The sequence below is a fragment of the Pagrus major genome, chromosome 20, assembly GCF_040436345.1.
Source record: "Pagrus major chromosome 20, Pma_NU_1.0".
NCBI classification, from domain to species: domain Eukaryota; kingdom Metazoa; phylum Chordata; class Actinopteri; order Spariformes; family Sparidae; genus Pagrus; species Pagrus major.
The window spans coordinates 20372220-20397195 of record NC_133234.1 but is presented as its reverse complement, the minus strand read 5'-3'; the positions used below and the strand labels follow the sequence as shown (position 1 = coordinate 20397195).

At 41.1% G+C, this 24976-nt stretch overlaps 2 protein-coding genes across 2 annotated transcripts; one reads left to right on the top strand and one right to left on the bottom strand.

Moving 5' to 3' along the window:
* The first annotated feature begins 46 nt into the window (after positions 1 to 46).
* polr3e (polymerase (RNA) III (DNA directed) polypeptide E) lies at positions 47 to 13127 on the top strand. The gene is made up of 21 exons (XM_073489829.1): positions 47 to 197; positions 1041 to 1157; positions 2457 to 2507; positions 2629 to 2706; positions 2788 to 2903; positions 3699 to 3781; positions 4056 to 4163; positions 4453 to 4502; positions 4601 to 4720; positions 4869 to 4954; positions 5100 to 5144; positions 5259 to 5350; positions 5956 to 6076; positions 6191 to 6272; positions 6374 to 6433; positions 7037 to 7194; positions 7301 to 7362; positions 7759 to 8225; positions 10946 to 11023; positions 11526 to 11648; positions 11733 to 13127. The coding sequence occupies exons 2-21, from the start codon at positions 1119 to 1121 to the stop codon at positions 11787 to 11789; spliced, it is 2076 nt and encodes a 691-aa protein (XP_073345930.1). The 5' UTR covers positions 47 to 197; positions 1041 to 1118; the 3' UTR covers positions 11790 to 13127.
* A 1195-nt stretch (positions 13128 to 14322) lies between these two features.
* LOC141015099 (cerebellar degeneration-related protein 2-like) lies at positions 14323 to 23996 on the bottom strand. Its single transcript, XM_073489015.1, has 6 exons — positions 23699 to 23996; positions 22278 to 22390; positions 20021 to 20169; positions 19755 to 19925; positions 17941 to 18160; positions 14323 to 17507 (listed from the first exon to the last, which is right to left on the bottom strand). Exons 1-6 carry the CDS (start codon positions 23778 to 23780, stop codon positions 16896 to 16898), a joined length of 1347 nt encoding a protein of 448 aa, XP_073345116.1. The 5' UTR covers positions 23781 to 23996; the 3' UTR covers positions 14323 to 16895.
* Positions 23997 to 24976: the final 980 nt, after the last annotated feature.

The window sequence follows — 24976 nt, the reverse complement described above, 5'->3', positions numbered from 1 at the left end:
GAGAGGAGACCACTCACGTCGGCCTCGCTGTGCATTGTGGGCATGGGCTCCTCCCCACGTGTCTGTATGGAGCAGAGTCAACATGATACCGACACACTTCAGCTGTGTTAGCCGGAGTTAGACCCTCTACGCACCACATTTCTGGACTTTTCTAACACGCGGATGAGATAGCGAAAACTGTGCAGTGACGTGTGCAGGTGAGAGCTGAATGTAGTCTGGGTGCTGTTTGGGGAAAATGGCGTGTAAAAGCAGGCCCTGGTGACTGACTGTGTGTTATTTTGACTGGCATGTGTACGTTAGCACGCCAAGCTAGCTCGCTAATGCTAGGCGACAGTTGCCAGGCTAGGCTGCGTACCAACCGGCTAGCTGCATGTTCGTCGCTTTGTACGTCCGTTCACGGGGAATTGGACTGCTTAGCTTGTTTCTTTTTGTCCTGTTTTATTTTTCAGGTGTGTGTTTTTGTGTCTGACGGGACATTTAACCCGCAGTGTGGCGCAGGCCTGTGACAAGTGGCTGAAAGGTTTGTTGCTAGCTTGCTAATGAAGCTAGCAAACGTAGCCAGTGATAAGTCAGGACTTCTTTTTAGGGCTAACTATCTGTAATGAGAAGTTTAATAATCTGAAATGGCTGTTTTAGGTGTTAGTTATAGTTTGTAACGCCTGTTACGTAGTGTTTGCATGTAGAGCAGCTTTATAATTTGGGTTACATTGTCTTACATCATGTGAGTTTCACCTGGCTGTAGCATCACTTGACAGACTGGACGATCATCATCTACCTGTCCACTAACTTTAGGGTTTTATTGGGGTAACTGAAAGTTGACCCTCCACTGTAGATGTCCTAAAGACTGACAGCCTGAAGCCACCTCACGGAAATGTAATGAATTGTGATGTAACCTGGTTCTGCTGAATCACATTGCTCATGTTCCTGCACCAGCTGCCTGTCCTCTGTTTTCTTTGTGACCAGTCTGGGTGTAGCCACTTGTTAACTGTGTGGATTAAATTCATTTAATCAAGCAAGACTCTCTGTTTTATTTGTTACAGGTTGGACCTGTGAGATCTGCTGCAGCTCCTCTCCTGTTTCATCTCCTCCTCTCCCCTCCTCGGTCTGTTCACATCAATATGGCCAGCGGGGACGATGATGACCCCATTATAGAAGAGGTATGTGCATAGACACAAGTTAAAAGATAAGGGTGGCCATAATGAAGTCATCCTGATGAGAAGGGTTGCCCCTGTGATAGAGCTTATTCTTCTGTGGCATAGACCTTTATTGTTGTCATCTAAAACACTGCAGTGAGCCATTGTGAACCTGGACACTAGTTTATTTAGACCTGGAAATACAGGTTTAATAAATATAATAATTAATGAAGTTTTTATTCTTCAGTAAGAATGGATTAGCTCTGTGCCAGACAGTGTCTGAAAATTAAACTGCATGTAGAGATGAACGGAAGTATTATTAGGAGGCATTTGTTAAAGATATGGTGTAAAAAAAAAAAAGATGTTTGTATGCGTCTGCACCAAACAAACATGTTTTCTTACATTTGGAGAACAAGCCTTATATGTCAGGGTGTCTCTGCAGCACTGCAGTGCTACGTTATAATCCTCATTGGTCACATATTTTACCTTAACCAGAAACTTTCAGCTTATGCGATATGGATACTGCACGTGGCCACATTGCGATTTCGATTAATTGTGCTGCCCTGATGCAGAATAACGTCGGCCCTCATCCCTTTGTATGTGTGCCAGCTGTGGATGCTCTATTTTGACAACAGTAAAAATTCATTCATTAGAGCCCGACGGATATGCAGTTTTTCGGGCCGATACCGATATTTGGGTGTAAAACAATTCTGATATCGATCTATCGGCCGATATACACACGTTTTTTGCAGTGATCCCTCAAATGTGGTTATCAAACACTCGACAAAAACAGTCTAACAATAAATGTTGTCTAAAATGACACCTGTGAACTAAAGCAGTAAACGTCACTCAAAATGTAATGATTATAAATCACCCGGTCATCTTTTTCTGCACTGTTTTCTTTTAAAACCAAAAAGTTTTCATATGAGCCGAAATCAACAACATATACTGATGTATATGTTACAGGCCAATATCTGCTGGTAATTTCAGCAAACTGATATCAATCACGTACCAGTGCTTTTCTTTTTCCTTAATTCAAAATCAGTACACCACACTGCACTGCAATACTTTTGATGAAATGTAACCAACGTCCAGGGATTTCTGTGGTGCTTCAACCTTAGTAAATTAATGTAATTTCAATTTTAGTACTCTGTATGTTTGTGCTGCTGTGCCGTCTTGTATTGTAGTTGTCTCTTGCTGTATTTATTGTCAGTAGATCTTGTCATGAAGCATTTGTAACATCAGTTTTGTCATTTTCCTGTCAGGTAAAACAGAGGAAAAACACTGAATTAAAGTTAAAATTAAAGTTTCTCTTTCTTTCAGATTGATGTGTACCTCGCCAAAAGCCTTGCAGATAAGCTGTATCTTTTACAGGTAATCTCTTCCTTTATTCTACTCAGTGTTGATGAGTACGACGCCATGTGTGAGCAGTTTCTATTTGTCTTGGTGTCCTGTATCACTCACTCTTCACCTTTTATCGTTTTACATGATACAGTACCCTGTCCGACCAGCCACTATGACCTATGATGATGTCAGCCACTTAGCAGCCAAGATCAAACCCAAGCAGCAACGGGTAAGAAAAGATTATTTTCTTATCTTATCATCCATCACATAGAGAATGTTTGTAATGTTTTTTGCACCACCCATAATACAGGTGGAGTTGGAAATGGCGATCAACACAATGAGTCCAAACTACTGTCGCAGCAAAGGAGAGCAGATCGCTCTGAACGTGGACGGCACGACTTATGATGAAACCAACACCTACTCTGCGTACGTCTGCTGCACTCACACTGCCTGTAACCTGTCTGAATGTGACTGTACATGAGTCGGTGTGAACTAGGTGTTACTCACCACGATGCAGGGTTCCCCCAGGCCCTTAAAATCCTTGAAAGTGTGTGTATATAGCACCAATTCACAACAGAAACTCATGACATTGTTCAGTTGGAGCAGGTTGATGTTATATTCTTCAATTAAATCAAGGCCTTGGAAGTTTTTATAATAGATAAAGTTCTCAATTGTTCACATTCAAGCCTCTCTTTTAAATTTTCGGGGAGCTTCTCTAAAACCTTTAGTTTTATAGACATAATAACTGTCAGTGTCATAACAGTAGTTAACCTTGATGTGTGTCTCGAAACCATGCTGTATTTGGTTCTTGAATTTAAGGGAATTAGACCTGGAAAGTCTTTAAACGTTCATGAATTTGATGTTTAAGAAGGTTTGGGAATCCTGACCATCGTTTTAAAATAAAAGTTTGATTTTTTTGGGGAAATTTGCTTGAAGAGAAGATCGACTCCAATCATGTCTGTATGTCAAATATAAAACTACAGCCAGGTGACTGTTAGCCTAGCTTAGCATAGATACTGGAAACGGGAAACCTACCAATCTAGTTCTAAGTTTTAGAGTTGCTGTTGGGTGTGTTTTTTACCGTTGGACTGAGCCTGGCCAGCTGACATGAGAGTGGTGTTGATCTTCTCATCTAACTCTCAGGAAAAAAAACACAAACAAGCATATTTCACAAAATCTTAAACCATTTGTGTAACATTCTTTCTTTTCTTTCTTCTGCAGGAAAATGATGGATAAGCAGACCTTTTCTTCCATCCAGGCCACCACCAACACCGCCAGATATGCTGCTGCTGTGTTTCGCAAAGGTCTGACCTGCTTCTGTAGTCAGCTGTAGCACCGTGACTGTGTTTTGGTTTGTCTAACCTTGTTGCTGCTGCTTGTAAATACACAAAGGTCACTCATATGTTCAGAGTCCATGTGAATCTTTATCAGTTTTACCTTTCTTATCTCTTCTTTTAGCATTATGTCACGCAGTTTTACTGTCAGTATGATCGACTTTATGACACATTAACACGCAATCGGCCACAGCTGCTTTTTTACTGTTTGTGTTTCTGATTGTTTTATCGTTAATGTCAACAGGTGAGCTTCACGTCACTCCTCTGACGGGAATCCTCCAGATGAGACCGAGCTTCTCTTACCTGGACAAGGCTGACAACAAAACCAGAGAGAGGGAGGCGGCCAATGAAGGTGTGTCTGCTTTACACCTTTTTCAAAAATTAAATGTTTGTGAGAGATTAATAGGTTGATATTTTTTAAATGACAAATCATCTAATTTTTTTTTCTTTTAAAACAATTTGTCTCGTTCACCAATATTTACAAAAAATAAATTTATTTTTTGTTTTGTTGTAAATAGTTCCAAGTCTCATTATTAAGAAGGATTCTGGCCTGTTTTTGTTTGTTTTTATCTACATTTAAGAAGTTGATGTGTGTGATCATTTGTGAGGGTTGTTATCTGACCAGAGTCTCATATCTGCAGGTGGAGATTCCTCCCAGGATGAAGCTGAGGAGGAGGCCAAAGCCATCACGGTAAAAAAAAAACTTGCTTACAAACAAACTCATGATTAACACCGACTTTGTGGAACGATGTAAACTCACCATTTCTAAACATTTCTGTTCCCCTTCAGGTGAGGTTTGCTCGTCCCGAGTCGGAGCAGGCTCGGCAGAGGAGGATCCAGTCGTACGAATTCCTCCAGAAGAAGCAGGCGGAGGAGCCCTGGGTTCACCTACACTACCACGGTGTCAAGGTAAGAGTCATCAGTAGGGTCATCGATTCCCTTTTTTTTCCTTTGCGCTTGACGCTATCTAATAATGTGTTGTATTGCCACTGTATTTTTGACAGTAGATCTTGTCATGAAGCATCGGTTTTGTCTTTGTTCTGTTGTGTAAATTCAGGATGGGCGCTCGGATCATGAAAGGCAGTACCTCTTCTGTCAGTCAGTGGACGCCTCAGAGAACTCTGAACTGGTCAAAACTCCTAAGTGAGTATAAACAAATGACGTTTGAGTACATGCCAGTACTTTTACTCGGACAGGGAGTGTAGATTATGTCTTAGTTGGAGCCAGATTCTTTTGATTTCGATAACTTGAATCCCCCCTCCCTGACTTGCTTCTCTTGTTTTTGTAGGGAGTATCTGGCGATGCTGATGCCTCCTCTCGCAGAGGAGAAAGTGTAAGCGTTCCTCACATTTCTAACCAGCGTTATGAGATTTAAATAACATAAAAATTCCAGAAATGCTTCATTAACGTTGTTTTCTCTGACTGTGTGTTTTTCTGTTTGCGTCAGTGTGAAGCCTGTCGGTCCCAGTAATGTGCTCTCCATGGCTCAGCTCCGCACTCTACCGCTCGGAGACCAAGTGAAGACCCTGATGAAGAACGGTAGGCCAACACATTTAGACAAACCGGTTACATAACTGTCAAATACTGGGGCCACTAACTTGTGACAAATACAGTACGTTCTTCGGATCCGTATCCAAGTCAGTCCACCTTTCCTGTGCAGTTTTTCTTTGTGCCAGACGGGGGCAACAAAACATTAGTTTGGAGGCCAGACATACTGTGGGAAATGGTTCAAGTCAGAATGAGGTTTATTGACATGTAAGTACTTGCCTTGGTACTTTGTTGCATAAAAATAACAGTAAGAGAAAGAAAAAAGATGAAACAAGTACTTCAGAAGTCAAGAATCATAAATCAGTGCTGTTTTCTCAAGGTTTGAAAAGTGCTTGAAATTGTAGCTGCATTACTTTCACAATTAACTGTTTTGTGTTGGCTCAGCAAGGTTGTACAGGATGCCACGTCTGCTTATAGACAGCTGACACATTTTGAAACATTAAACTTTTTTTGTGATTTCCTTCAATTTTTGACCCTCACGTATCAGGAAACAATAATGTCTGATTTGTAAACTGCATCGTAGTGACACCAACATTCAGTTCGACTGTTCTTCTTCTCTCCAAAATGATTTATCTTGCGTCTCCTCTTGTCTGCAGTCAAAGTGATGCCGTTTGCTAACCTCATGGGCCTCCTCGCCTCCGGCACAGACTCAACCGCAGCGCTGCGCTGCATCCAACAGGTGGCTCTGTTGGTTCAGGGGAACTGGGTCGTAAAGAGGTGAGAACAAACAGCCTCAGAGCAGATTGATTTAAAGGAAGGGAATATGTCACTTAAAGTTTAACAGATTTAAAGTTACATCCTGGCTAATGTTTCTTTGTGTTTCTTCCTCAGTGATGTTCTGTATCCCAAAAACACCTGCAGTCCTCACAGCGGTGTCCCTGCTGAAGTGCTGTGTCGTGGCCGAGACTTTGTGGTGAGCTGCTGTTTGTTTCCCTTTATTAAATTACACCAAATTACACTGCCGGATAATGTGTTTAGCGCGTGTTCGACATGACTCAGTTGCTCCTTTTGTAGATGTGGAGGTTCACTCTGGAGCGCTCTGTGATGAGGAAGGAGATCACATCCATCATCAAAGTAAGGATCTCTAAATGACTGCCTGTTCCTGTTTGCTAATCACGACTAAACACCTAACAGATTGCATTTCCTGGATCGTGCATCTTTGTGTCAAAATAACTATTTCATGTAGATTTGCTTTTATTTTATGTGATTTGCCCCAGAGGCTGCTTTCATGGTAAATTAGTCTCTTAAATGTTCAAAATATTTGCAATAAAGTGACCGGCTGTGAAAACAAATTTCCTTCATGGACAGTGAATCCAAGATGTCCTTTTCTAATTAAACTCATTTTTAAACTGGAGTTTGGCTGAAGCGGTCGCTGATATTGCAAACGTATCCTTCTGATTTGACAATTTACTGCATAAATAGTGCAGCTACTGTTGAGAGTAGCAAGCTCTTTGAAATAATGTGGTGGTTACCTCATTATTTTTAACAGCAACAGCCGAAGGGAGCTCTTTGCGCAAGTGCAACAAAAGCTGCTTCACCTGGGACCTGCTCAGTGCCACCACAGTCTTGCATGGTTGTTGAGATGCTGAGCAGCAACCTGCTCTCACCTCAAGGCCACAGTTGTTCCATTCATCCAGGTAAACACAACTAACAGCCTCTTCCTTCTGCCTCCTTCAGCTTCCTCCAGAGGATGTGAAGGAGTTCCTGGAGCACGTGGCGGCTCCTCGAGTCAACCGGGGCTGGGAGTTCCTGCTGCCTACTGATGTAGACTTCATTAAGAAACACCCAGATATCGCCCACAGGCAACACATGCTGTGGCTCGGCATCCAGAGCAAGTAGGTTACAGGAATGTTTCTCAACTGAAGAATCTCATCAGGTTGCCCTCGTCAATCATGGATGTAGCGGATTGTTTTAACTTGCGTTGCTTGTCTTTCCTTTAAGGTTGGAAAAGGTCTTTAACTTCTCTAAAGAAGACTTCTTGCCAAAGAATTCCCCTCAGCCTGGTGTGTAATGAGTTTTATTTTTATCTTAAAGGGACAGCTCACCCCAAAGTCAAAATTACACATAGGAAGGAAGACGTTTCACACTTCAACCGCTTCACAGGGAAGTGACAACCTGTCTGTAACCTCACATGTGCGATGCCAAATGTAAGGCACTTTGAGCACCACAAGCCGAGTGCCATCTAGTTCCATTATATTCAAGAGAAAGTCTCTTTAAGGCCAATATCTTCAAAACGCAGCACCTCACATCAAAACTATCTAGATAGATACATAGCCCTACAGTTAAGAGGAAAATACGTATTATTTATTTGAGGGTGAACTGTCCGTTTAATGCATTACAAATGAAACATTTAGCAGAAGTTGTCCTACGTGGCCTGATGTTTGTGTGTTGTTTTCCAGACCCTGTTCATGTCAGCGGGGAGCAGCGTCTAAAAATGGCTCAAGAACGAGCTCAAGTAAGCCAGACGTCCCTACAGAAGGACCTGGACGCCAAGCGGGCGGGAAGCCGCGTCCACATCAAACAGGAACCTGTCAGCGACAGGGAAGACGAACCTATGGACACCTCTTCCCCTTCCTCCTCCTCCATCCCCAACGGCTCAGTCAACGGTTACCCCAGTGCCACCTCCCCCGCCTTCGATCACACTAACGGTAACGGAGGGTCTCCCAGCACGTCGGCGCTGGAGCTGCAGGACTTTGTGTTAAAGACTTTCAGGAAGCATTTTGTAGTGACGCTGAACGAGTTTAAGAGGCTCTTTAACCTCCACCTGGCCTCCATGCCGGTGGGACGGAACGTCTTCCACTCCATCTCGGACCACATGCTGCAGGACGCCATACTGCACAGCCACTGCAAACAGATAATGGTGCCTGTGAGTATTTAAGGAGGATGTCATCCTCTATTGTCGTAACTCAGGATTTACAAGGTTTTGGATGTCAAACTCTAAGTCATTCACACTGGAAGCCCGTGAGTTGAAAAACCTTGTCACTGTCAGGTCGTATACAGTCTGACGCTGCTGTGTTGGTGTGGCTGTGTTGTAAAAGATATCGATGAGAAGAAGGACAAGGATTATCAGTTAGTATGTCTTTGAGGATGGAATAACATCAAACAGTACAGTTATTAGTGAATAATCGAAGCTGTAGTCGGCACAATGCTGCACAGTAAACACTACGACAAAGGTCTGTATGATGTGGATAATATGATAATAATCACAGTTGGATTCAGAAAGATTTGTACAACTTCAGAAGAATAATCTGCAGTTACTTTATAACAATAATAATGATAATAAACTATTTATAGCTCTCGCTTCACAGAAAAGGAAAAAAACAAAAAACAAACAGCAGCTAAAAACAACACAAATGAAGAGCAGCAGTCAAAAAAGAAGCAAAAAAACACCAAAAAAGGATTTAAAAAAACATTGTGTACAGAAAAAACCCCAGTGGCTTATTTTAGAAATCATAAAAGTTTATAAAACAAGGTTTTCAAAGGGCGATTTGCTAATCAACACATTTTTTTAAGCAGAAATGGTAAAAACTTGCTGATTCCAGCTTTTCAAATGGAAGGATTTAGATCTATATTAGATCTTCTGAGTTTCTGACCTGGTTGGACCAAACAAAACAAGACATTTGATGATGTTTTATAACGGGCCTTTTTTGCTACAGAATCAGCAGATTAAGAAAGCTGTTTTCTGACACGATGTTACTCCTGATTTGAACACCTTCTTCATAGCACAGCTCTGATGCAGGATGACTTGATGACTTGTTGAACTGCAAGTTTCTCCCCTGAACATCAGTAGTTACTTTTGATTACATTACAAGTTTAATTGGATTTCCTGTCTCAGGCCAAAGGTCCACACCTCAGGGACGATCAGAACTGAGTGGCTCTCTGTTTTACCTGCACATCGTGTCTTGAAGCGCTGAGATAAAAACCCCTTGAGTGTTTGATTCAGAGCTGCTGTTATTCTGCTCTCTGTCTAGTTAAAACCGCCTGTAGCTGCTGAATACGGGGGTTTCCTCGGCAGCAGTTTGAATGCAGATATCAGTTTTCTCAAACAGAATAGGGACGTTAACGGTCGTTTTGCTTGTGAGCACTTTGTTGCTTGTAAAACAGTCTGAGCACTGAAGCAACGCAAACCTGGTTCTCATGTTCCAGCAGCCACCACCTGATACCTGTGTACTATGTTTGGAGGTAGCTGTTTGTAGGCTTCTTATAGATGGATCTGGTGTGTTATCATTGTGTTCGTTGGCTGTGTTACTTGGTGTGGTGTTTGCTCACAGGGCAGGGAGTGGCGTGGTCTGCCACATGCTCTTGTGTATCCTGCCAGGACCAGCCCTGTCCTGGCTTATGTCTTATCCCATCTGCATGCTTGACGTTAGAGGATTTGAAACGCCGTAGGGGAGGGAATGGCCGGGCGCCATCTTAGTTATGCAACAGATTATCAGCCTCAAAGTAAAGCTCATTACTACTCAGGAACTAAGAAGGTTTGTTGTTTGCAAACGCAGGCAGATCTAGAATAAGGGGGCTCGTCTTCTACATCACTGTGAACATGATTGTTCTGCTATCGGACAGTTCATAGATCAGTTTTGGGTCAGCGTGTTGTGTCTGTCTGGAGGGTAATCCTAGTTTGGAGCGCTCAGAGTTGGTCCTGCTGGTCACAGCAGTGCTCGGCCTCTTCCTGTTTTTGGCTCGACAGTCAGACAAGAGATCAAATTAACAAACAATAACAGAAAGCAATGTGACGTCTAATTAATTTTTTAAAGGGTAACTCCATCAATTATACACATAAAGGTGTGTTAAGGAGTATAAAGCCATTTGAGGCTCCAGAGGAAGCTGCATGTAATCTGATAAATTCATTGCATTTTGGGTAATGTAGGCACCAGGTTTTAAAGATTACATGGAATATAAAGGTGACAATTTCTGCAGTATTCATTTTGTTAATTTGTTTTTTACATGTTTTCAATGTAAATGTGTAAAATTGCCCTTTAACTTTTGCATTAAATGGCAATCACACTCTTAAATCAAGGTTTTGATGATCATACATGCATTATTATGTTTGTTATAAATGTACTTTTATCAGTCTGAGAAGGGCAATCAGCTGCTGAGAATCTTAATTTAATATTTTAGTGTCCACAGTGGAGCTTTACAATTTCCATTACAGCACTTAAACTAGCCGACTAAACTCAAATCCATAGACATTTTTCAAATTGATGAAAATCTGAGGCTGTAGCAAAAGTTTCTGAACATCTTTTTTTTGATCCCGTGTGAATCCGATATTTAGCATTTCAAATGAAATGTCAAATTTAATTTAATCTAGAGGAAAGACCAACTCTAGATCAACTTTATCCAGCTATAAAGACATAATAGATACGTAAAATCAAAACGGTTGACAGTTTTCACAGCAAATTTTGTGTTTCCACCTTTAACGGAAAATCTGTGGGGCTTTTCTGTAACACTCTGTTTAACACATTAACGGTTCAGCTAAAGCGTGTTTTGATCATGATGAGAGACTTACTTCCTGCTCAGACTTGCTGCAGGCTGCTAGCCTCCTGGCTTGAATGTGTTTTTAACATCACTGTCTCCCTCTGACTTTAGTTTCCTGCTCAGAGCTCAGCAGCTCCTGATGAACAGAAGGTGTTCGGTCTGTGGGAGACTGGAGAGGAATTCGACAAGGTAAAAACAATTAATGAACAGGTTTCTAGCAGTGTGCCAGCAGTCTTCTTGTCTCAGTCTACATGCAGACGTTTGCAGCAGAATCTCACCACAAACCACACGTCAGAGCCTTCAGCGATCACGAATTTCACATGAATTTCAGAGAGCGCACACCGCCTTTCAGTGTGGGCTGTGATTGGCTCGTTGCAGTAAAAATAGGACATGGCTCTGTGTGTTGGCCACAACCAATGTTAGAGTGGCAAAGCTGCACATCAAGTGTGTTTTTATCTCCCTTGTTTCTTTCTTTAATGTAAAATGGAGGAAATGACTGTTGACACTTTGTGCTGTTGAAAGCTGCAAACGTCTGTTCTGTGTATAAAAGAATATCTGCAGATATGTTTATCCTTAATATTGGTATCGGCACCAAAGATCCAGTATCTGTCTGGCTCTAATTTAAATAAAGTTATTCATCAGATTAAATGGAAGAAATTTACTATGGTGTGTTTGTGTTTTCTTCCTGCAGCACCGTCGGCTGCTGTACGACCTGTTCACGAAGAACTACAAGGTCAGGAGGAACATGGTGCAAGCCAGGCTGAACCAGGAGTTTGGAGATGTCCCTAAGGCGGACATTGACCGGCTGCTCACTGTGAGATGGATGATTAGACCGAACATGTTTTTACAAGCTTTTCTTTTATTGTCTCTGTTCTAACCGGTCTTCTGTCCTTTCTAGGAGTGCTGCAGCAGCCACGCAGGGATGTGGTACCTCAAGGGAACAATACAGTCCTGACACTAAGCGCCCTGCCCCCTGCGGTCACCGTCTGCCAATCAGATCCTCTCCCAGGTGTCCAGTGGGAGGGCAGTGAGACAGATGAGAGCCAATCACAGCTCGCCCAGCTCTGAGGACAAAGATGTCGGCCGTCTGCTCTGCTCAGAACATGAAGCTTTTCAACGAAGCATTTCTGACATTTACATGAGCACTCTGACGCAGTGCAGAGGACAGAAACTCACTACGAGCTCGCGTGTGGAGTGTCTGAGAGGAAAAATATTAAAAATGAAGAAATGGGAAGATATATATACAGTTTATCCGTAGATTTCTGGATTTATGACCTCACGTTTGATTAATTTTGAATTAAACTTTTACCGGATGAGGATGGTGTTTACTGTTGAGAGCAAATGTGGCTCAAAGTGCTTTCATTTTACTCCTGATTTGTGAGTTTTGCCTGAGAAAACATTGTTTTACTTTTATCATATCATCAACAAAGCAAACGTTTGTGGAGAGAAAACCTTAAAGAAGAAAATCTGATTTATTTTTCATCCAGATCTGACTTTGTTCAGGAATATCAACTGAATATTTACTCCAGCTTCAGTACACAAATGAAAGGTCGGGTGATACATTACTAAAACGTGTTAAAGCACTTGAAGAGACGTTGCCAAACTCAAGAAAAAAAAAGGGGAAACACCATATGATGCAAAGACAAACTTAACAGTCCCGAATGTCTTCATGCTCATGTTGTACGACTGAAATCACTTCATGTTTTCGGCAGTCATGGACCTGGAAACGGCTTCATCTAATGTGGCGTTTCCCACGCTTCTGTATTCTTCAGTCGAGCGTGTACTGAAATATAAACTGAGAGAGAAAAAGTGGATTAAATGGTTTGTTTCTGGTTGAATGTTGAGTTTGAATTATTTTATGAGAGAGACTGATTTTTTGATGATGGTCAATAAAGATGCAGTTTTGAATACACTTGTCATATTTTCATCACAAATCTAGAAACTGGATCGTGGTTTTGTACAAACGCTTGGACCATGATCTGAGATGTTGGGGGGGAGTTGTTGCTATGGATACGCTGGTCATGTGTTGCTATTCTTGATCCTCCATCTAAAAGTGCCTCTGCCTCACGAGACATTCAGGACAGACTCCCACCCGCTCATGCACAGGATAACGGGAACAACAAAGCTTTGATTCTCATCGAAATACTTAATACTCCTCTGTCGAGTGGAAGGAGAAGTGTGAATTAAGAGTTTTGCGTTTCCCGGCTACAGTCAGTGGTTCATCATCAATGACGGCCGTGTTTTGTTTTCATTGGTTTGTTACTTTGCTCAATAAACACATAATGTCAAGTTGTCTGATGTGTGTTGTCATTGTTACAGTCATCAACAGCTGCTCACTGGAAACATCTTGAATATTACTGAATTAGTTACTCACTACTACACTGGTTACTCATTTTATTGAGCTAGAAACGAGCACAAACTCCCACTCTCACCATGTTTATTAAATATATCATGCAACGCCTTAAAGTGGAAAAGCTCAGTTTCACTTTATGAAGCTCCGTTGACAAACTCCACAAGTCTCGGCAACACTTTATTGATTATGTGACCTCTGAACTCTCTGCTACAGTAACTAGGTTAAGTAAGATGTCAGTTATTACTGTGTGAAGCAGCTTTGTACCTCGGTTAATATCCATACTGTTTATGTAACATCCCTGTTTCTATGTTCATTGTGTCGTTTTATGTGTTTTTTTGTAATATTTTGTATAATTTCATATAATTTGTATACAGTATTTTGTATTGTGTTGCGTCTACCATTTGATAACTGATATACCATAAACAGACATTAAAACATAGAGGTATACCTTTGTTATTTCGGTGAGATTGCAGACAAAATCTGTTATTTTTTTATATCTTGATTTTAAGATGGTATTTTCTAATGAAAAGGTCCCTTATGTTTGATGAGCTCTTCTGGTTGGATGATTATAAAAACTACTTTAGGATGAAAACCTTCTGTGGCAGATTTATGAGAAGTTATTTCACCACTGCAACCAACAAGAACTCATGTGGGCTGAGAACTTTTTTTTTTTCTCATTGAAAACCAAAAGAAATGTATATTTCAGCTTAAACCTCTAAAAAATTACTTTATTTATTAAGATTTTCACGCTAAATGTTCCCACTGTGTTACTGCTTAAAGGGACAGTCTACCCCAAAACCAAAAAATACGTCTTTCCAACCCGACAACATCCAACTGTGTTATTATGGATCCCACCACTTTTTGATTTTGGGGTAAACCGTTGTTTCTGCTTATTTATATTCTATAATTCAGTTTAGCTTTAATGCTGCCACAGCATTAGCATTTCCCACAGGTCTCAGGGATGTTACATCTCTAATTTTAGCAGTCAGTGTTTCTTCTTTATTCAGTTTTATTTTCAGCGGGGTGTCTGGATGGCCGACATCAGAGCACATCAGATGAAAACAAAATATATTTTCATAAGAGTATCACTGTTACCGTGACATTGTCTCCAAAAATAAGATGAAATCACGCCAACTCAGCTTGCTTCATGTTTTATGGCTCAGAGCTACAACATAAACCATGAGGTCCAATCATGAAACAGGTAAAAACATCGCACATACATACTGCAGATTATTCAGGAAGCACATCAACTACATAAGACATGTAAAGTGTCAGAAGAGCAGCGCTAATGTGCTAAAGTGCTTCTCAACGTGATTTTATAGACATCTACGAACTATGTGCACAGTCTGAAGCTTAACAAGGACACGTGAACGTCAGGCAGCGAGAGAAAAGCTTCTAATCATACATGGCTTCATCAGGCTAATATATCAGGAGCTACATACAGTACATACAGTTAGTCTTCTGGTAAAACTTCCCTTTAATATGACATTCACTCACAGTCCGCTAACCTATCGTACAATAATCAAGTATTGTTTTGTCACAATTATATATTTTTAGCACCTTGAATCAACAGCTTTTTCTAATGATAATATAAACTCCGTCACCAACATGACATCAGATAGTCATTCTTTTGTTTGCCCTTATAGGCGCAGGCAAAACCTATCAACAAGAAAGCTACTTTTCTTTTTTTATATAGTTGCAAAGAAAGAAAAAATAAATTAAGAAGTTCGCATTGGATCATCAGAGCTCAGTAAACAAAACAAACAGCAGATAAAGCGATAACATTTTATTTTATGGATCTGAAATTACCTGATTTTTGAAAAAAGTTTCCTGGAAAGAGCTGCTACATTTTCATTATCGATTAATATGATGTTTATTTTTTACGATTAATCTATAAAATGTCAAAAAAACTGTGAAAAATGCTCGTCACACTTTCCCAGAGCCCAAAGTGACGTCTTCAAAGTGCCTCTTCTGTCCAACCAGCAGTCCAAAACACAAAGACTTTTCATTTACTGTCATTAAATACAAAGAAAAGCAGCAAATCCTCACATTTGAGAAGCTGGAACCAGCAAATGTTTGACATTTTTTGATTGAAAAATGACTGAAACGATTGACAAATTATTAAAACTAATTACACCGAAAACAGATCTAAAGTTTTGGCTGATTATAGCTGATTTCCTTAAAATGTGTATTATCAATATTTTTATAATAATACCTCAAATGATCATGTAGAAACAATGTGAAAGGGGTCGCACATGGTGACGAACCTACAAAGAATTATCACCTGAATCTGCAGCTCCCATCAGCTCGTTGTTCAGCCGTCCGGCTGTTTTAGCTCACTGTCATAGCGTTGTTTTTGTTTTGTTTTTCAGAATAAAAGCTCTAAAAACCGACTGTAGACTACCTGCTCATCACCAAACAGCAGAAAGACACAGTTAGGAACTAGCTGTTGAACATAGCGCAGCATTAAGCAGCTAAAGAGCCAGATATTTCCCTCGGGAGGTGGTGGAGACCAAATACGGAGCTAAAAGAGAGTATTGGTCTTATATTCATTAAGTAAACAGATTTTTTTTCTCTGCAACTGTTGGATATGTAAATAAGAAGCTGCTATATTAACTTAAGAGAAGCAAATGTGTCAATGTTGTCATTGATGGTTTAAAAAAAAGAAAGTGAAAGGCAGTTAGCGGTTACACTACCAAATGCTGCTCCTTGTTTGTTTTGAAGGTGGCCAATTCCTACATATTGCACCTTTAATTTTAAATATGTGTTGAATTGTGTTTACTGACTTCAAGACTTTTTAGGTTACAATAGCAATTAGAGCTGAAATAATCTGTTAATTAGTTGAGTAGCTGATCAACGCAAAATAAATCAGCAATAATTTAGACAATTAATCATTTAGGACATTATTTTAAGCAAAAATTAAGAAAAAAATTGGTTAAAGCTTCTCAAATGTGAATCTTTCCTGGCTGTCTTTGTCTTTTATGACAGTAAACTGAACAAACTTTTGGGTTTTGTTGCTCAGTCAAACAAAGACTTTGGATTTTCTGATGAATCCAAAAATATTGACAGATTAATCAGTAATAAGTAAGAAGATAATTAGTCACAGCCCTAAAGTAGTTGGATTTCTGGAGGAAGTGGAAACAAAGATTTTTGCATGGTCACCGACTACAAGACTTTTACACCAGCAGTTAACTGAAATAGTACCAATTGAATACAGTCTCCGTTTTCTCTCTGATTATTACCACATTACATCTTTATGTCTGCGTCTTTTCCAGGAACCGCTCTGTGAAATCCCATTAACGTGTCCGTTTCTTTGTAGGAAATTACAGGATACTATTGGACCCGTAAAATAAAGTGTCACCGATGCAGCTTATGAAGAGAAGACCCAGAAATGATTTCCTGTCTGTGATCAGGGTTGTGCAAAGTGAGGTAGAGTGATTGTACAGTAGAGACGGCAGCGTCAGGCACTGGTGTTTCTGTGCAAAGTGAGCTACATCTGAGACGTGAGCTGGTGGTGTTTCATCTTCTTGTTTCCTGCATCACTCGTATCTCTGAACCCCTTTTTGCTTGGCGATCACCATTTCTGGGCAAATAACATACAGTAAAGTGGAGAGTTTGTAAGCTTCAGGTGCTGCTGTAAAAAGTCTTTCCAAAGAGTCGCTCTTTAACTGGAAGACCATAATTAATTTGCAGCAGGTCTTTTTCTTTCTAATGCAAAGTAGGCAACACTTTACCAGCTGAGAGTCTCTCTCTGTTTTCCATCAGGTCCTCTTTGGTTTTCTGAATACGCGAGAAAATTTCCCTAAAAAGTTCCTTGTACTCCGGCTGGTGAAAGTCGTCCTCAAAGTCCTCCATGTCCGTCAGAGCGGGACAAGAGGCGGCGAGGGACCCAGTCTGGACTGACTTGTGGCTCTGCTCGTCCTCCTCCTCCTCTGGTTGTCCCTGGTGGCAGCGCCGCAGCAGCTCGTCGTACTTCACCTGCAAGGCACTGTACTGGGCGTCGACCTCGTTGAGCAGCGAGATCCCACGGTACTTCACCACCTCGGCTCGGCGCACGCAGGAGCACTCGTGGTCGTAGATCCTGTCAGGAGAGTCGGGCATCTGGGCCGCCTTCATCAGCCGCTCGCTGTCCCAGCGCTTCAGGACCCGAGGGCTTCTCACTGCAGCTCCATCCCCTTCACTCTCCTCCTCCGGGTGGAGGAACATTGAGTTGGGCAGCAGGCTGTGGATGATGTCCGGCCTGTTGGATCTGGTAGAGGAGTCTGATTTCCAGAGCTGACGAAGCTCGTCGACCTCTCGCTCCAGCTCAGACACTCTGGCCTGAAGCAGAAGGAAAAATAAATTAGAAAAGAGACGATGTGAGAGGAGAATGAGTCAGTGTTGCTTTACGGAGGTTATGTCAAGTGTCCTCGTGCTGCCACTCTGACTTTATTTTAGAGGAAAATAAGAAACATTAACTATTTTTTTAGTTATTTGAAAAGTTTTACACTGGGGATTCATTTTTGAGTTTATCAACCTGATTTTAAAGGTGCATTATGTAAGATTTTAGTTGAAAACATACAAAAATTATCACCAGAATGTGAAGAAATAACAGTTTTGATGTTATGATGTCCACGTGTTGTGTTGCAGAGATAAAGACTGACATTAGCATGCTTAACAGCTAGCCAAACTGCCTGCGCCTCCCATTCGGGACCGCTAGCTGCACAGCTAACTGAGCTTACTAGCTAACAGCAGCTTCATGTGTCAGACCTACCCGACACGCATCCATCCCCGTCAGCTGCTGCTCCAGCGCTTCATTTTCACCGGCGAGCATCTCGGCCTCTCGCTCCGACTCTTCCCTCCGAGCGCGCTCAGCGGCAAACTGAGTCTGGAGGCTGCGGAGCGACTGTCGGAGTGACGCCTGCTCCTCCTCGTGCCACGAGAAGTCGGAGGATTCGTGGCCGTCTGAGGGTCCGTCGGGCTCATAGTCGTACCTGCACAGACACAGTTGTAATTATTTTTATAGATGTTTCTTAATTTTCAATATGATAAATGTTGATCAAATCTACTGTCAGGTAAAATATATCAGTCTAAGCTCATCAGTTTTTAAATACCTTAAAAAACGTAGTCAGTAATCCAAGTATCACAACATTAAAGTGATGTAACTTAATTAACTGTATTCCCGTTGGTTATCCCCTTTTTTTACTAAATGTATCTGTAATCTAATTACATCTTCTTTTCTGTAATTTATAGAATATGGTTACCTTTTTTTTGTATCCTAATTACGTAATCCAGTTACATGTAATCCTTTACTCTCCGAGCCTGGACAAGATGTCCTGATGCAAAGTTCGAACATCTACAGCTCTACAACAACTGGGGAAATTCCAGTTGCTGATAAAGACCATGAGATATGATCAAAACCTCGAGAACAGCCAAGTAAGTTGACCTCGACCGTATCTCTGACTCACTACTGCACGAACAAAGTGAAGGGTGACAGGAAATCAACAGCAGAGAGAGGATGGAGACCAAAGATCATGACGTATGTTATGTGTCTTTACTGTATTTCTGACAGAACACGCTAAACCGATGACCACAGCAAAAGGAAACACAACAACAGGTGATGTAAGAGGAAGAGAAAAGCACACTAGGTGAGAAATCAAGAACTTATCAGCGGGAGCGAGCAGATTAAAAATCAGCTGAGGAATCAATCACGGCTTCAGAGATACTGAGACGAGTTCAGACTTTGACCTCTTTCCCTCCAACCTCGTCCACCACACTGCACAGTTCGGACCTGCCTCTCTGTCGGTTTATCGACAGAGATTTTCCATCCACCTGACCTGGATGTTTTGATGGAGCAGTCCTAACAGGATCACACACACACACAGACTAAACACAGGCAGTGAATGGACCTGTCACAGTACAGGACGGTCCAGGGCCAAGAGGAAGTGACCACAGCATGAAACATTCAGACTGCTGTGAGGTAGGCATGGCCGCCTGCCAGCGTGTAGGATTAGCACACATATAGAGTTGAAGGACTCAGCGGAGGATTTGCTGCTTACAAAGAGCTTCGGGATCAGTGATGAAGCAATTAAGAGCTTTCTGTACCACATTAAGGAATAAGTTAATAACAAAAGTTCGTATAAAGTTTACTGAAGTTTTGTTTCAACCCGTTTTTCAGGCTGAATTCTCTCAACAAAAGACATTAAAGGGGGGACGAATGATTTCCTAATAAAATCACCGGGATATATTAAGTATCACCACTTTCATTTGATGACGTTAACTGCAGATGTCAAAAAACACGAATTGATTAATGGTCAAAATAATCATCGGATTAATCAACAATGAGAATTATCGTTAGTTGAAGCCCTAAATTGGATGATATCACCTTAAAGAGACAGGAGCTAAAACAGAGCGAGTGCTGCAGCTCTGGACAGTGTGAGAAAACGTCTGTGTTTTTGAGCATTAAAGCATGTAAACCTATACTAACCCAAAATAAAGTTATGAAACTGAAAATGAGCACGTGTCAGTTAATCGACTCATCTTTCTAGCACTAATGACAGACAGTACACAGTATTCGAGTGTCCTCACCTGAGCGTGTTCTGCAGCTCTTTCAGGCAGGACACACTCTGAGCGCTGCGAGGTGCCCACTTCTCTCTGTTTAGAGGCTTCTGAGGCTGAATAGGACTCAACTTCAGCTCCTCCACCTGATGTTGCAGCTCCTCCACCTGCGTCTGCAGCAGCTCCACCGTCTCTGTCAGCCTGGACAGAGAAAACAGAGCTCAGTCAGTCGACCAATAAGGAATACTTTAGTTTAAAACTACTTTGGAAAAGACAATCCACATCTCCCGTCTCACCCCAGGATCTTCTGCTGGGCCGTCCTGTTGTCCAGAACCAGCTTGCGGTTGCTCTGCTCCAGCTCTCGGGCCGACACGTCCAGCTGCTCGTACACTTTAGCGTGCTGGTCATTGACCTGCCTGAGGAGGTCCACCTGCTTCGTCAGGTACTGGAGGAGAGACACAGGAAGTGTTCAGGGACGGGATAAGGGCATGAAAACCAGCTACAGTCCGTCTGTCATCACTGATGAACCTGATTATTATCTCTAATAACAGTAGCTTTCCAACTGTTTTTAAAAAGAAGGATCTGGATTACACCCAAATTATTTTTTTCCCTGATTTTTCTGAAGGCCTAAATGCAACGTTTTACCAGGAAACATGAAACATGCGGACAATGTAAACCAATCAATAAGTAGGTCAAACCATCAGCAGAGTCAATAGTTTCTATTGATTATGTTGCTCATAAGGGACCAAAACCTCTATAATTATTGTTATTATTATTATTATTATTATTATAAATTAGATGTTTCAACTAATTTGACACTTTCCACCAGCAAAACATCCACAAAATAAAAGTGCAGCCTTTATGTCAAGAGACGATCTGACGTTTTTGTTTCCCAGTAACACCTGAACGTCACTCAGAGCTCCATCAGTGGCTCCTTTCAGCAACAGTTTCTTTAAGATCAGGTTATCTTATCAGCCGCTGCAGTCAGGACACTTTGGACCTTTTCGTCATCTAATCAGCCAGCTGAGAAAACTTCACCGTGACAACAGACCCGCTGTCAGAACAACAGTTCAATGTCAAACTTCACAGGTTCACTGGACGCAAACAGTGAAAAAGCAAAGAATAACATGAATGTATGTGCAGTACGTTGAAGTTTAACAGGTCGGATCTATATTTAAATGGTTTCCAGGGCATCTCTGGTTCACCGGGGGGCTGTCCTTCCAGTAAAGAGTGGCAGTAAATCAGGTAATTAATTGCAACACAGGTCATGAGCTTGAATCAGACGTGACGTCACAAGTATCCAGTCCAGGTCTTAAGAGATTAAATCTGTCTGTCAGCATGAGATGCAGGGGAGGATTTAGTGCCACACACCCCAGACTGACCACCTTACTCAAGGAAATGAGAAAAACAAACAGGCCTAAAACTGAAAATCTGCAAAACCTAAAGCTTAATATTGATGTTCTGTCATTTTAGATTCACATTAGACCTTGAACTAATCATGTAGTCAAAAGTAAACATGAAAATCATGGATGCACCTTTTAAATCTGTACACATGATAATACAAGAGTGTGAAAACAACAGCAAAACACGAATATACAAGTAATATAAATGTTATTTTCTTCCATTAATATAAATTAACATTATGTAGCAAATAGTAAATTATGATTTAATTGGTTACCATGCCTTCTATAATAATGTTAGAATACCATGATAATGATAATTATAATGTTTGACAAAAATTAAAGATAATTCAACTGATAACAGTGAACTTTTAAACTCAATAAATAAAGTTGTATTTCTGTCTGTGATTAATGGGTTAGTGGTTCGGTCAATAAAATGTCAGAAAATGATAAAAAAAAAAAAAAAAAATGTTGCTGAGTGTTTCATCGAGCTAATTAACTTTTTCTTCCCTTTCAAAATTACTCAAACTGATTAATCCATTATCAAAATAGTTATAATAATAGATTAATTCAATAGTTGACAACTAACTGATTAACAAATAATCGTTTCAGGCATTTTTTTGCGCAAAAATGTCAAATATTAGCTGGTTCAAGCTTCTTAAATTTAAAGGTTTGCTGCTTTAGTTTGTCATTTATGACAGTAAATGACGAGTCTTTGGGTTTTGGACTGTTGGTTGGACAAAAGAAGCTACTTCATTATGTCACTTTACCCTCTGGGAACTTGCGATGAGCATTTTTTCAGCACATTTCTTTTTAAAACACTTTATAGTAAATGATGAGTATTAAAATGATCCCTGCAGGTCGTCCTCACAGGCTGCACACAGCAAACCCCCAACAACCTCCATCAGTGAAGGCGACTCACATGTAGGTCACCTCAGATCCTCTCCTGTCTAAAGGTCTTGTGAATGAATCAAACATAAACGGGGGAAAACAACATCCTTTCAGAGCAGCAAGTTGTATTTAAGGTTAATCTGAGGCCCTTGTGAACCTGCAGGTACCTCACTGACAGGTCGACCTTCTTATTTACCCTACATCCAGGCCTAACGGAGGCTGGGATAAAGCTACAAAGGCACACAGTTGATAGACTCTTTACCTCGATCTCCTGCAGTTGCTCCTGGTTGGTGGAGTACATCTGCTGCAGCCCCTGCTCCAGCTCCCTGTTCCGCTCCAGGAGAGTCTTCCCGAGCTCGGCGGCCAGCTGCAGGTCTGCGGGACGGACGGAGTGAAGAACCACAAGTGCTTCAGCGCTCATAGTTTAGTCTCACTGATGGACACATGGGGACTTTACAAGCAGCTTTGAAGAGGGTTTCTGGTGGTTGGCAGGAATCCAGTAACCCACTTTCTAAAATGTGTGCCACAGGGTTTATCCACCTTTATGAACTGAATATTCAAGGTTTTTATTACAAGGTGCCTACAGGTACAATGTAATGCTTTATAAGATGAGTTTAAGACTATTTAAAGACCTGTAGACACCCTGTGATAAGTAAGGACTGCTGGTTATTTCTTAAGCAACTATATTTGAATTAATTTACCTGACTCAGCCCTCTGTTCATCTAATATTAAAGGAGCACTATGTAGTTTGGGATGAGAAATTCAAACTCAGAATTTTAATATTTGCAGTCCTAATGAGGTAATAGTACTCGGAAATATGTATTTTTTACATAACCAAGCTGTTCTCAGAGGAAAATAAGTCCTCACAACACTGTTTGAAGCTAGAGAGGTGGCAGGGTCCGCCACATAAAACAACAAAGTGAAGCAGTATAAACTGTGTTGTCCTTTAACGTCAGTTTGTTTGTTCAGCTCATTCAGTCGTGAAAACAAACAGTTTGTTTACTTAGTCTGCTTCGGCACAGAAAAAGATCAGTCAGTGAAGATCCTTCTCTCCTCCTTTGTTTATATGTGGCGGACCCTGCCACCTCTCCACCTGAGGACCTTATTTTCCTCTGAGAACGGCTTGTTTACTCAGTTATGGAGAAAATAAATATATTTGTCTTTGTATTATCACCTCACTGATATTATAAATATTAAAATTCGTATTTTGACTTTTTTCTACAAAACTACATAGCACCCCTTTAAAAATAAACCCAAATAAATTACACAAGCGGGTGGAAATAAGACACACTAGAGGGGGATTTTACACACAAAGCCACACTTAAGATGAAGGAAGTCAAAGCCACTTCTTCATTTCAGTTAGAGGTTGTTGTTTTTTTTTTTTTTTTCACTCTGCCGCATATGTGAACGTCCTCCTGCCGACTCCTGCAGCCTGTCAAGGTGCTTTAACAGCTGCTACACTGAATTAAACGTGCTGATTTCAAATATTACACATCACAGGCTCAGAAAACCACATGGAAATTCATGCAAATTTAACCTACTGTGCACCTGCAGGGCTCGGTTGTGAGTTTTGAATGTGAAACATACATTAGATGTCATATATTACAGATTTAATGTCCATATTTCTGGACCCATGTGGTTTTCTTTAAGGCTTCAGACACAAAGACTGAGAGGAAACTGTACCATGCTCGAGGTCTTGCTTGTCGTACCACGGTTCCTCCTCCTTGATCTCAAATTCTTCCTCCACGATCCTGTCAGTCAGCATCTTCACGGTTCAAGATCAGTCACACACTTTGAGGATCGATCCGGGTTTTAAGCATCACACACACACACACTCACACACTCACACACAAGACAAACACACGAGGTGACCAACGCTTCAGTCCGCCGCCTTTCAGCTGATGTCTGCACAGAAACCCTGCAGCCGGCACCGGTGCGCGCTCATCTCCGGACGGACAGACACACGGACAGACAGACAACTCACTGCTGACGAAACTCTGCTACGTTCACGGCACGTTTCCGGTATTGAATTTCAAAATAAAAGCAGATTGCGTGGTCCCAGGTGGCCCCTCAGGGTCAAAACACAACATTTTGGGGGTATTTTCATGGTCATGCTGGTCATTATACGTTCCTCGTTCAATGCAATCTCTGGCCCAATAGTTCATTTACAGGTCAGATTTCACCTTTGTTCACCTTTTGACCATATGGATGAGCCTGGTCACAATTAGAGACACTTATTTTTAAAAGAAAAAAGAAATAATTAAAAAAGAAAGTAAAAGAAACAGGGTGGGACAAAAGAATAAAAAAGTTAATGGATAAAGTCAGATGTCATGTAGCTTCTCTTGATAGGTCTCGTCAATATGCCTAAAAAGTCTATCACGTAAATGAAGTTTTAATGTCGGACGATATCGAACAAAACAACTATTTTGAACACAACCACTTTATCAAGACACACAGGTTAAAATTATGTCAACACAATGAAAAACACACAAACAAATAAAAATACTTATACATAATATAAAAAAGCACTTTTACAATTCCCATTATCAAATATAGAATAACTCAACATATAATCCAACAACTTCAACATTTATATTTTTACAGTTAAGTGATGACTGCTTGTTTCTTTCACAGTAGGTGAAAGGCCTGCTTTTATTTTGAAAATCAGAGCGCGTAGTTTCCTGCGCAGACCTGTCTCTGGTGACTTTGACCGTCGGTCCACCACACCTGCCTGGGAACCGCAGCGCACCGAGTCCGGGTGACCGCACGGGGGCGCTGCAGCGACAAAACACACCTGTACTGAGACTGTTTCACCAGTAATCAGTGCTGTAATGTTGCTCACAGGTGATTAGTACAATGATAATGTTAAGATAAGTTTAAAGGAAGTTTTTATTGGTAAAACTTTATTGGCAAAGAGACAGAAAACAAGCAGATCACAGCTGCTTTCACTGGGGCTGGTTT